This window comes from Alligator mississippiensis, chromosome 5 (genome assembly GCF_030867095.1).
Source record: "Alligator mississippiensis isolate rAllMis1 chromosome 5, rAllMis1, whole genome shotgun sequence".
NCBI lineage: Eukaryota > Metazoa > Chordata > Crocodylia > Alligatoridae > Alligator > Alligator mississippiensis.
In genome coordinates, this window is record NC_081828.1 from 2,086,326 (window position 1) to 2,099,838 (window position 13,513).

The 13,513-nt window shown below is 50.0% G+C and overlaps 1 protein-coding gene across 1 annotated transcript in view; it reads right to left on the reverse strand.

The window, feature by feature from the left end:
* EIF2B3 (eukaryotic translation initiation factor 2B subunit gamma) overlaps positions 1-13,513 on the reverse strand; it is a 115,254-nt gene that overhangs the window by 18,278 nt on the left and 83,463 nt on the right. Inside the window, exons 9-10 of the mRNA XM_019480739.2 lie at positions 10,849-10,926; positions 8,783-8,931 (exon numbers count right to left, since the gene is read on the reverse strand). Of these exons, the coding sequence (XP_019336284.2) occupies positions 8,783-8,931; positions 10,849-10,926 (227 nt within the window). The remainder of the gene's footprint in view (positions 1-8,782; positions 8,932-10,848; positions 10,927-13,513) is intronic.

Sequence of the window (13,513 nt, forward strand, 5' to 3'; positions counted from 1 at the left end):
TGTTTGCACAGTGCACTTCTTTACGCCAGCCCTGCTCCTGGCTGGGGTTACTTCAATAATACCAAGAACAGGAGGAAGTACACAGATTTCTCTTCATCAGTGAGTACTCTTTCAAACTCTTCCCTCCTGGCATCGGACACAGCACGAACATCAGACATGGCACTGACAGAGCTGAGCGTGACTGAGCCCGGAGCGGTGAGAACACGTGACTAAGGGAGAACGGGAAGAAAACGCTCTAAAAGACGCACCTGGTGAAAAGTTTGCGCAGCGTGGGCCTCCCGGTAATGACCAGATTCTCCGTGGTGGCCAGACACTGCCAGCATGTGGGCAGGCTTCTTGCCCTGATCTCCCAAAGCTCCCCTTCACGAGACATACGGGACACGCACACAGCTATGCCTGGAGACGAACCAGTGAGCCGGATTCACAAGTAGGCCCCGTGTCTCGGGGGGGTGGGAAAGCATCACCAACCCCTTTTGTCATCTGCTGCAACAGTCCTGGAACCAAAGGGATGAGTTCCCCGCTGGCGCAATGAAGTGATGCTCGGCTCTCTCCTCCCTTTGGCAGGTCTGTGGTGGCAGTTCTCGCTCACCATGCTCAAGCGACATTTGGATTTATTTCCCCAAGTGCCCAAAGCCCGCTATAAAGCTGGCACACACACAAAGCAACGAGATCCTCGGTCAGACGTTCTCATGAGCGAATCCCTGGAGCCTGCATCTCACTCTTACCCTAGAGCCATGTCCAGCACGCTGTACTGAAAAGGCGCTCCTAGTGAGATCTCAAAGCCTGGCTGCAGTTTGCACGGGTGCAGTAAAACCACCTCCCTCCTCCAGCTGGTACAAGCTCTGCCAGACAAAACCCAGGTTAGCTAGTACCACTGTCTACGCTTAGAGGAAAGGCTGAAAGAACTGGCATTGTTTAGTCTGGAGAGAAGACTGAGGGGGGGTTTGATAACAGGCTTCAAATCTCTGAAGAGTGGTTACAAAGAGGACACTGATGGACTACTCTCTGTGGCCGTAGGGGACAGGACTAGGAGCAATGGTCTTCAGTTGTGGCAGAGGAAATTTAGGTTGGAGATGAGGACAAACTCGCTCACAGCGCGGATGCTTCAGCCTTGGTACAGACCGCCCAGAGAGTGTGTGAAATCTCCATCCTTGCACAAGGTCAAGAGCAGGTTGGACAGACGCATGGATGGATGCTTTAGTCAGGGATGCTCCTGCCTTGAGCAGGGGGCTGGACGAGATGTGACCTCCTGAGGTCCCTGCCAGCCCTGCTTTCCTGCGGTGCTAGGATTCTGCAGGCAAAACCACGTCAGTCAGGGGTCACCCCACAGATCGGCAGAGGTCTGTAGTGCGCACACAGCTTTACACCTTGATCTCAGGGCTCAGCGAAGGCTGCAGTTTCTCCCAGACGAGACATATCCTCCAAGATAAGGCTGACTTTGCTTCTGGTGCTGTAAAGGCTATATTTGCTGCTTGTCTGGTTTAAGAGCAGACCTTTATATCCAGACTGAAAAAATCTACATATAACAGTGACTCACTAAACAGGCTCACTTCAGGACATAAGCCACCCAACACTGAACGCTGCTGACTATCCAACACGCCACACACCTCTTAAACACAGTGGCACGACTGAATCCGAGTACTGCATCTCTCCCTGCCCATGCTCCCGTGTTATCATCATACTGACACTGTGAGTTTTCCACACAGGTAGACTCTCAGTCACTTGTTCTACATGTCTGTAGGGCTCTCTCTTTGACCTTCCCAGCAGTTTTTCCCCTTTCTGTTCAGAGGCCAGAAACAACAATCCGTCTGAAACCTTCGCTCTGTTCCACCTTCTCTCAGCCCCAGGTAAATAAATGCATGATAGCTGCTCTCATGCCATCCGGGCCAAGAAGTAGTCAGGTGCCTCCGCCTTGACCTCTCTCTGTCTTCCTGCAACTTCAGTGGTGCACCTGTGCAGAACGGAGGTGCCGACTGGGCTGGACGGCCTAACGAGGGGTTGCTATAATGCCGCCGTGAATGGTTCTTGCTGATCTTCTGCTTGAGGAATTAATGGCACTGTTCTGCTGGGGAATCTTTTGACATTGGTTTCAAATGAATCTATGCAAGCGAAACTGGAAAAAACATGCCACTTTTACGGCCAAAACACGGAACCTTGCAGAGCAGCTGCTACACAGTGCAGCGCCGAGCACACCAGATATAAAGGCAGGCCGCACTCCTGTACTGAGGCTCCTGTACAGGTTTAGATCCTGGACTCTGTCCATGGTGTGACCCTGTGCCTACATGGAGCATCGCTGACTTCGGACTGCCAACTCCTTGGGTGCATCTACACGAGGCGCTTACTGCGCATTAGCCTAACACTGCGCAGTAGTGCAGTGGTTATTAACTGTGTTAATACCCTACTGCGCAGTGTTATTAGGCTAATGCCCAGTAAGCATCACTAAAAAACCATGCACCAACACTACTGCGCAGTAACTCTAGCTACTGCACATTCAGTTATTAGACGTACTAAACTAAATCCGCTGCAATCAAGGCGCGTTAATGAGCGTGTAGATGTGCCCCTTGGGCCAGGGGCTGCTCCCATGTTGACAAATCAAGACTGGAAACAGGACGCATGCTTTTCACAGAACACATTAAACATTGGCACAAGGTACAGGGGTGTGAGGGGCACTCAGAATCCTACAATCAAGTTCTGATACGTGTCTGTAAAAGATGACGTCCTCAAGCAGACAGAAACTACAGAACTGGACAGAAGAAACTAGTGGAGGAAGTTCTCCGGCCAGTGTTATGCAGATAGCCAGACCAGATGGGCACAACTGTCCCTTCTCATTAAACAAAACCCCAACTGCCTTGCTTCAATCTACTGTGGTTAACACATTGGTGGAGCTGGCTGCATTTCCTTGGTTGTATGCAAAGGCCCAGACCTCCCTGCAGTTGATTTAGCTAAGAGTCCTGATGTAATTCTGGACCACAAGTATCTTACCATCACTTTCATATTGGCCTCCTACCTTCTTAGGAATGTGCCGATCACAGTACCTACGGGTGATGCACAAACACTGAAGTCTTTATTAGAAAGAAGTGGTTATGTCTGCCTACTGCTGCATTAGGTTTTCTTTTAGTCAAGGATGAAGACACATTCATTGGCAAGTCATAAATCTGCCACATGGTTATAAAGGCAGTAACTTCCAGAATGTCAATGAGACGATTCTCAAATAGGGTTTGCATATGATGCCCAGCATGGACCTTTTACCTCCTTGAGCTTCTTATGCCTTGGTCTTTCAACTAAACCAAGTGGCCCAAAGACCAGAATCCTTCCAGTATTGTCCCATCACTCGAGTCATTTGCAGTGACACTGCTGGATCCCACTTCCCGCTGGTAATGGTATGCTGTGCACAGGCTACCATGGTGATACTTCCTGGAGTAAGTATGAACACTAATGCTGCATTTTTCAAACAAACAGCAGATTTCTAAGTCTTCACCTGCCCTGAGAGAGTGCAGGATCCAAGATGCCTTCTCCATTACTGTTATTTGCCCTAGTACCTAGCCATGGATCAGCATCCCGCCGTGCTGGGGGCTGTACAAACAGAACAAAGGGATGGTTCTTGCCACCAACAGCTTACAACGCAAATACCCTCCTCCCCGGGCCTTTAGCAATGAAGGGTTGATCATATTCTCAAAACCTGGAGACCAGAGAAGTGTTCAGATACGTTCAACTCAGACTGCACTGTCTCCACCTCAAGCGAAACAACAGAGAAGGATCAGCTGCAGTCACCAGACGGACCAAAGATGCCTAGAGCTACCGTGCAGCAAGTTTTCGGGCGACCTGTTATTTCAGCTTGGGTAGTAGTTCTTCTCTGACTCTGTAACTCAGTGCAATCATTTGTCACTGAGCTCCGGGGAGCGGTCCAGAGGGAACAGAGAACATTTTCCAGGCTGCAGCCTGTCACCTGGGCAGTCAGCATCTCTCAGCACTTGCGCTGTTCTATAAATTACCTCTGCTAGCGGCTTTCAGCTGCCTGCCCCTCCTAGCTTGGTCAAGCACGCCCATCCGTCAGCACATGTGTAATATTCGTTATTTTATTGTCTCGCTGATGGAAGACTCAGTTGTACAGTGGGAAATGCATTAAGGAGGGACTGAATTATTCTGCCTAGGCAACTCACTTTAATCCTTCTGTAATCTTCTGTAAGAGGGGGATTTGCAGTTGCTAACATCATTGAACAAGAGCCTTTAGTGCTGGGCTATCTTCCGAGAGACCTAAACTAAAGCTGTGTTTGGTCTGCCCCACTCATCCACATCGCCCAGCAACGAGAAATGGGTCATCATCCAAAAACAGTTGCCGCTGCCTAACCGGGCCCAAAATTCCTTGGTGTGTTTATCTTGGAAGAAGCGATCTCAGGCAGAGAGTAGCATCCAGGTGATGACCTCACTTTTCGGATAACGAGCTAACCAGAACCAATGCGGTTTTCTGCTGATACACCTTGTGGTATTCCCACCTGCTCCTACGGAGGTTACTCATCCTGACTCGGACCCTGAGAGTTGGCGTCAGATTCTTGACGGACGCACCCAACACGCCCGTGTCGGTCGGGAGATGATCGTGTGTGGATCCTGATGCACTGGAAAACACAGCAGCTCCTACGGCACTCTGGACTCGCTGCATTTCACAGCCACGAGAGGAGACAGTCGCCAGGACAGAAAAACGTCTTTGCTTCCTTTATGCTCTATGTAATGAATCAAAGCATTTGGGATTAGCCCCAAATGCTGTAGCTACCCTCTGCAGTCGTCACGCAGCCTTTTCTCAGCGCCTCTGGCTTCAGCTGCCAATGGGCTATTACTATGTTAATACCACTCTGTATTATTACTGGAAGATGGAGCCGTGCTCCTCATGGAGGTGGGAAGCCAGCGTGGAAGTACACCCCTGGCAGGGATCATTAACATCTCCATCAAGGAGGGCAATGTGCACATTTCAGTGAAGCAATGATCAGGCCCTTGCTCTGGAGACATTCCTCTGCCAGGAATCCCCTTGGCTGCTCCTGCACCATCTCACCCGCCCCTGGACTGGGGATGTTACAGGACGGATCAGAGAAAGGCAGCTCTGGGTACCCCCCTGTACCTCAGTGACTCCTCTGGGGCCCTGGGAACATTGGGCTACTTTTGGACATTCGCTTCCTCTTGGGCTCCCACATATTGGCAGTGGCTCATCTGACTTCTCACTTCTTTCGGTTCGTGAAGTGGCTACTGACCTTGTAAGAGGCCCCCTGCTTTGTACTGCTGCAGCGGGCTCTCCTGGGGCTGCTCTCCCATGCCACTCAGCAAATTCTACTGGAGCAAAATCTGGTGGAGCTGGTGATGCGAGCCACTGCGTGTGTGTTTTGCAAACAGCACTGGGTTTCCATCTGCCTCTAGGTGCGAATCTGATGTCTTATCTACACAAAATCCTATGTAGGAGGGACCTGGCTTATCTAGTGATACTCAAAGCTCATGGCTGCTGGGGCACTTTTGCTGCACTTGGGGGCTGGAGGCAGGGCACTTCTGGCAATGGGCCTTACCCGAGAAACTCCTGGTCTCTTGTTGTTTGGAAGAACTAGAGCTTGCTGACTCTCAGCTCACAGTGAAAAACCTCTTTTTATCAAGCACTTTCTGGGCAACAGGAGGAGGAAAGCTGTTTGTGGAGGGAAGCCTTCTACAAGGGGAGGTTTAAAATAGCTCCGCAGGAGGTTTATCTGTCTGCTGTGCCCAGATGCCACAGCCATCACCAGGTTATTAAAAGAACCCAGCAGCTGTGATGAGGGGGTTGAAATGAATGAAGATCAAAAACATGCTCCCTTTTCATTATGCTATAAATGAGGTTTCTCCCACTGAAACTCAGCAGCTAGAAAATTTTCACACCTCGCCAGTTGTTGACATGAGACTTTGCGTGTTAGCAAATCCAAGAGATTTGCATAATTCAGTACGGGACTAACAGGAGCTGACTATCTACACAAGCACGGACACAGTGATAACTGCCTTAGGCTCTGGAAAAAAAGCTTCTGCGATGTTTCGTGTCAAGTGCAGGCACCGACATCCTGGTCTGAGGTATCCGTATGCAAGTCCCAAGGAGTGCTGGGCTGACAGGCTGCTGCTGCACTCATGCTGCTGAGACTGGTTATGGGGGTCTGCTGTGATGACCATGATGAGGAGGGCATTCAGAAAACACAAATCATGTGTCCCTGCTAAACTCAAGAGGTGGGCTGGCTGCAGGGCACCCTCTGACTTATTAATCAGCTAACGATCTGGGTCCGTTCTGGGTTTAGCACAGAACACTGTTGCATACTCGGTGCGTAGGAACACAAGCTGACTTTGAGAGTAAGACTCGGGATCCTTTATAAAATACCAGTGTCTGCCCCTTCTGCGATTTTGCTGCAGGGCTGCTCACCTCTTATGCGAAGCCCTGCCAAAACGACTGTGGCATCAACACATTAATCAAGACGACAGCGTAGCTTATTAACAAATCAAAGTGCTTCCTGGTACTTATGAGGACAGCAGAGTCTGTGATGTTACCATACTGGATCCATTTACGAGTGAACTGGAGACCCGCTATTTTCTGTACACCAAGGAATTCTGATTTATGGTGTGCTTGAAATTACTGTGGATTTCTATTAAAGACCAACACTTGGCAGCAAGGTACCCTACTTACCTGTAATTTAGTTCTGTAACAGTAGTATTCTCCATAGACCTCACATCCTTTGGTTTTTTTTGTTTTTCTCATATGTGACTACGCGAGCCAACTTGGCATTTTTCAAGGGTCGGACCGCTCCCATGAGGCTCTCCACAAACCTCAAGGCATGAAGCAGCAGGAATTTATAAAGGCTTGTGCAGACTTTAATCACCAGTTTCCTTTGCACGGACACCCACAGGAAGCCAGCTCATATGGGGAGGTGGGGACATTCAGAGAGCAACAGTTACAGGTAGGTCCTTTCTCCTACCCTTAGAGATGGGCAGCAGGAGGGATGCCTCTGTAGCATGTGAGGGGAGTAAACATCAGTTGCATGCATGACAAATGTACTGTAGAGATCAGAAGGAGCAAAATCCTCCCTAAATACAATATGCCTAATAGCAAACTACGTTCAGAAGAGCCTAGATCTCCCCTCTCAGCTGCTCATGCACAGACATGAGTCCCTGAATGTGTTGGCAGAGGAAACTATCTAGGGAATCATTTGATGACTGGAAGCTAGTTCTTCTGATCTGAAAATTTAATCCTCTTACGGAGCAAATGCTGGCTGGGTTCCGTAAATCACGACAGAACGGCCAGGTTTGCGAAGAGGCAACAAGGCATGAAAGATTAACCGGTTGCAGAAAAGTTTCAGTTATTCCTGTTCTCCTCTTTGCGGGGTGCCAAGTCTCTCTGGCCTTGGGCAGAAGACAAGCTTTTCTTTGCCCTGTCCCCTAGGCAAGAGGTCTCATGTTTGAACTTCAAGTAACATTGTGATGGGTTTTGTGGCTGCCTTTTCTTTAGCTGCACACACACGCACGCACGCATGCGCACCGACCCTCAAATGGATAAAGGATCTTTGCTGGGGCAAGCTAACTCATTTGCTCTGTTTTTCAGCCACTGTACTGCTGAAGTAGAGTCCAACAGATATTGAAAAGGCCTGAGGAACAAGGCTTTTCATGAAAACTCTCAGCGTTCAAAGGCAACAGGCAATGTGAAATGTTTTAAATGGGTAACTTTGAAGTAGGGGTGGGCAAAATATGGCTTGAGGGCCATATCCGGCCTGCCAATTGATCCTATCTGGCCCGTCAATGGAGGCTGTGAGCTTGAGAAGGGAGGGCTAAACCCCATGCCGCTTCGCTCTGCTGCAGCTAGGGCCGACCTGGGCAGTGCACAGACTCCTTCGCCACTCTCCTGCCTTCCTGTTGGCATTGTGGCTGTGAACTCCTGGCATCCTGGCCGCTGGCAGCCAGGTCCGCAAGGAACAGGGTGCGATGCAGTGCACTGAGTAGCCGCCCATCCGTCAGGGCAATAAACTGCTGCTGCCATGGTGCCGCTAGGAGGTAAGTCTGTGCCAGCCGTGGGGGAGAGGGCTTTGCCCAGGGCAGCTGCCCCTGACTTACCTGCAGCGACTCATTGTGGTGGGCAGGTGGGACGACTACTTGGTGTGCTGCACTGCGCCTTGTCCTGTGAAGGCCTGGCTGCCGGGACTGTGCAGAAAAGAAAGCTGGGGGCGGGGGGAGAAGGTGGGGGAATGGACGCAGCGGGGCGGAGGAGTCTGCACACTGCACAGCCCGGCCTGGCCTGGCCCTGGCTGCAACAGAGCCCACCCTCCTCAGGCTCCTGGCAGTGGCTGGATAGGATCAGTTGGCATCTCTGCACCCATGCCGGCTCTCAGCAGCTCACTAAAACTCGTTAAGTAGCCCTCTTGCCCAAATAACTGCTCACCCCTGCTTTAAAGCATGCAGACATTGATACCAAAACTCTTAGATCTATTCAGGAACTGGCCTGTTCAGATCAGCAGTTCAGGGTGGAAGGAGGCTGTACGAGCTCGCACAGACGCCTCAACTTGGTCCATCTGCTTGACTCACAATACAATGTTTATGAACATGTTATGCTCTCCTCCCCATTTTGAAACCTCCCATTAAATCTCTCCCTTGGCGTCAGCTACCCTCCATGCTATACCAGACTTACTTCTGCTTCACTCCGAGGTTCCACAGGAGATGAGACATGTGCCTGCCCCAGCCAGCATCCCAGAGCCTTTCCAGGGAGGGAAAAAGCAAGCTTGGGAGAGCAAGATACAGAGCGACCTACCCTTCCTCAATAGTGACAGAGTTCATGATGATGCAGTTGGTGATTTTAACTTTGTCTTTTATGGTGCATGAGCTGCCAATAGTGGAGCGTTTAATGAACGTCTCCTCTCCTACTTGGGTAGATGAACCAATGATGCTGTCCAAGCCGACCTAGAGAAAAGAAGAGCAGAAATCTGGTCAAACCATCCCAGCTGTAAACTAAGTTACCTCCCAACCACTGTTCTCCTTACACCCTTCTAACACAAGCACCCAGCCTGATCTCCACGTGCCGTGAGTAATACACATTGTATGCTGGTGTCAGGCCTTTTAAAAATTATGCCTACTTGACAGTTGCTGCTTCAAAGTACTTTGCACATTCAAGGTTGGAAAATGTCAATATTCAACTGACCAAAGGCTTTTAATGTTTTCTCAGTCTAAAGCACGCTTACGAATTTTGGGTACTTTGAAAGCATAAAACAAGTAGAGCAAAGATCTCACCTCCGAACACAGGGCTATGTGGTGATTCTGTGGAAGACCTATGGCAAGCCCATGAGAGAATGCAAAAGGTTTAGCGCATTGATGAGAGCTACACTTGAAATCATGCTCTGATGGTTAAATATCTTGCTCCTGAACAGAAGGGATCCTACCCTTTCTATGCAGTCTTGGAGGTCAAGTGTGCCTCAAAGAAGCAATTACATGCAAATGATGCTTGGTGAACACACCCAAGACACATATGCTATGATCTGTAGGTTACAGATTTAAAAGAATAATGTGGGTGTTGAAACAGGCAGCCGTGGAGCAAACACGCATTAGATATGGATGGAAACTGAGCGGGGAAGAAGGATCAAACACTCCTCCTGGGACACTCAAGCAGCAAGACCCTGATTGCTTACATGCCACAGGGAACATCTTAGAGCCAGGGATACCCAGGAGTCAGGGACATGGAGCTACCTGGCTCAACAGGCTTCGGGCCCAGACTTAAAAGCCTTGTTACCATTCCCTGAATAGAGAACTGTCCGGGTCCCCCAAGACCCCTCCTCAGCTAGGTTCCAGTCCTTGGGTCCAACCACATCATTCTCAAACACAAAGGCAAGCACTTATGTGCAGGGTGTGGACAAAGAGCAGGGAACTGTTCTCCACCAAGTCCTAGAAGGTAAGAATGAGGGGGCACCCACTGAAATTGGCAGGAGGAGGGTTTAAAACTAACAAGAAGATGTCCTTTTTTAAGCAGCATGTAGGTAACTTGTGGAACTCATTGCCACAGGAGTTTGTAGAGGCAGAGAGCAGAGCCAGGTTCAAAAGGGGACTAGGCAAATTCATGGACAAAAAATTCATTAACAGCTGTTAAGCAGAATAGTCAGAGATATAAACTCTGGCATCTTGAAACCAAAAATGGTGGGTGCCAGTAATAGGGTAATGAACAGAGAATAGATCACTCTAAGTATACTTGGCTCGCTGCTCTCCCTTTATAGCATCCACTCCTGCCACTGTTACAGACAGGACCGTGGGCTAGATGGAGCATGGGTCTCACCCATTACAGCACTGCTTGTACTGTAAATAGCCTTATCTAAGCCAGCAGAGCTGGTGCACCTTGTGCAAAGTAAGAAATCATCACCCATGCAGGTGACACACACGCAATGGGCCCCAGAGAAAAGGGGTTGAAGGCTGGGATACCACAGCGAAGAGCCAGCACTGAATGCTGAATCCTGCTGGGCTTGGGAAAGCCAACTGGCTCCTAGCACCACTGGCCTACCAGCTTACCACTCCCTGGAGAAACGAAGCCTGCAACAGCTGATGGGGCATCTTAGGTGGAGCTTTAATTAAAAGTCCCAAATGTTTTGTAATGAACATAATGAACACAGATGGAAAGGTGGGAACAGGTGGGTGAGGACATGCAATGCTCTGGGTTGCGCCACGTGCGTTTTGCACTCCTCTGTCCCACTCGGTAACAATCAACCGTTCTCAGCTAAAGGAGAGAACACAAGGAGCTCGTTCTGCATTCGCTTAGACCTCACCCGTGTCTATAACACATAAGAGCTGCCCCGCCATTCAGCGTGGATATGGGAGGGGAGAGGATTGGTCACTCACCATGTCTTTGTTAGTGACTTGAGCAGATGCATGGACCAGATGTTCATCTGGGCACAGGAGAGGCAACATCTTGGGAACCTGGAAAAAGAGAATCCACCACTCCGATTAGCAAGATAAAGCTGCATCCATGTGTTACACTGGTAAACAGACAGAATCCACAGTGTGAGACGAGTGTGCACGTGGGGAAATTCTGGACGAGCCCTGTTTACCCTCTCCCTGAGGATCTGCTCTCTGCTGCAGCGTGACACAGGCCACTGGGCTAAATAGACCTACTCAGACCTAGGCAACGCCAGCTCTTATGTTCTCAGGTAAATCCACAGTGGCTTTTCTTTCTGCACAACTGAAGACGCACTGTAAATAATCTTGTTGACAGCAGACACAATTTTTCACCTGCAATTAAACGTTGCAACAAGTGTGTGGTAGGTTACCATCTGCACTCCATGGAAGTATGGAGGCAGGTTCCAGGAGAGCCCCAGGAACACACAGGGCCTCCCCTGCTGAACGCAGCTCAACCTGCCTCTCAGCTCAGCTAACACAGGGAAGTTGGTCCTAAGCTGTATCTATTACAAAACAGAGCTCGCTGACACATGAGGATGACTGAACTGAAGCGTTCACTTGCAGAGTCGCTGGATGAAGCGGAGACCGGGGAGCAGAAATAGTTCAGATGCTTGAGGGGGGGGAAAAAACCTCAAGTTGATGAAGTGGCTGTTCCAGATGGCAGAGCACCATGGAGGAAAAAGCTCACAAATGAACTTGACAGAGAGAAGGCAGGTGTTAGATAAGCAGACAAAGCAAAGAAGGTAATAGAGACAGACAAGGTCCATGAACTAGCCAGAAAACAAGTCCATGGAGAGCAATTTTGAGCCAGCTCTTGAAATGAATGGGAAGCCAGCACTGTGGAAGGATGGGATAATGTAGTCATTCTTCTTGTTCAGCTGGAAAGAGTAGGCTGGCGCGCCCTGCACCTGCTGCAGTTGGATGGGGGGGGCGCAGACCCTGGAAGGGAAGTGCCGGGCCGGGCACAATCAGCCCAGGTGCAGTCCTGGAACGTGCCCAGAGGCAATGCCGCCCAGGTGCAGTGATGGCAGGGTGGCACGTGTGTGAGGCAGGCTGGGGACAAGCGGTAGGAGGAGAATTCGAGGCAAGGGAGAGGCCAATGTCATGTTGAGACAGGACAGGTGGGAGGGGGTGTTGTAGGATGCTCGTGCCTCTTTCAAGCAGAAGGAAACCAGAAAGGCCATATGTGCACTTGGCTGAGGCAGGCAGAGAGGAATCATGAGGACGGTCCCTCCGAAGAAGCAATCAGGTCTCATCTCGAGTGTGTCCTCCATGAAGAGGAGACGAGAGACAGAAAGAGCAAAGTGCCGATGAATGAACCACCTGAAGCAGAGCTTACGGAGAGCAGGGATCAGATAAAAGGGGGAAAAATCCATGTGGTCTCAAAAGCAAGACACCAGTCTTAAGATCTGCAAGTATTTATCATTGGAAGAGCCCTCTCCTCTTGTGCGGTCACCGGAGAGGCAGTCACCACTGAGCCATTGGTCTTTCAGTTAACATGGCACAGAGATGGATGGGTAAATTCACACCTTTTTCAGAGCTACCACCACTGGCCACCACGTCTGTTAACTCTTCAGCCCCTGAGGGATGCCTGCTACCACAAGGTCTATGCAAGAAGCACGGGGGTTTTTTGGTGATATTGTTTATTCAACCAACTGCAGAGTGAGGAGAGATGTTGTACAAGCTTCTGGGCACCGAATGCCCTTTAGGACATACATTTTTTTAAAGAAATGAAAGAATAAGGTGCAGTCCTGAGGAAAAGATGCCAGGTTGCCAGGCCAGGTGATAGGACTCTGATGGCTGTAGCTTTCCCCAAGGTTGCTGCCATTGCCCTGACACAGCTGGGGAACCAAACAGTCCAAAGAAAGGATCTGAAGTAGGCTGGAATAGTTCACAGGGTCACACTTGGCTCAGAGGTCTGGAAAATGAGGAAGGAGAAGCAGCTTTCACCAGCAGAAAAGAGACGGCGATCATGATTAAACACAGTTTGTCAGCTACAGCTAGAGCAGAGCCTGGCCTGAAAGCAGGCTAGGACGCAGCCATGTGAGGGGTGACCAGAGAAGGCGACTACTTCCAGCATTTTGCTCTGAAAGGAAAGGTTAGAGAAGGGGCAGGAGTTCGAGGGAGTGCCTGGGTCAAGGCAAGGTTGCAGATATGTTTGAATTTAATTCATCTTGCAAGGAAGCTATTTGAACTCCCTCCTGAACTCACCTGCCCACACACAGGCAGCAGGACCGAGAAATGCAGCTGGGAGCTGATGGTGCAAGTACAGCCTTCCCTTGCTGCGAGGGCTGCTGCCCTGTATGGCTAATACCGCAGGAGCCTGCTTTCTTAAGGCACCATTGCCTGGGCATCAAAGCACCAAACAAGAGACTAGGACCCGGGCTAGGACGAAAACAACCGGGACTCAGAGTCTTTGGAGGCGACCAACCCAGCCGAGGTGAACCGCTGCAGTTCCCGTGAAACGTGCGTCTTTCCCTGGGTTGGTGAGAGAAACGAGACACAGAGGGACTGGGAATAAGAACTCCTTTCTCCAGCTCCTCGTTAAAGCTGTTATGTGTTTTACCTCTGCATAGTTTCCTCCAAAATGTTATCATTCTGGGGAAGT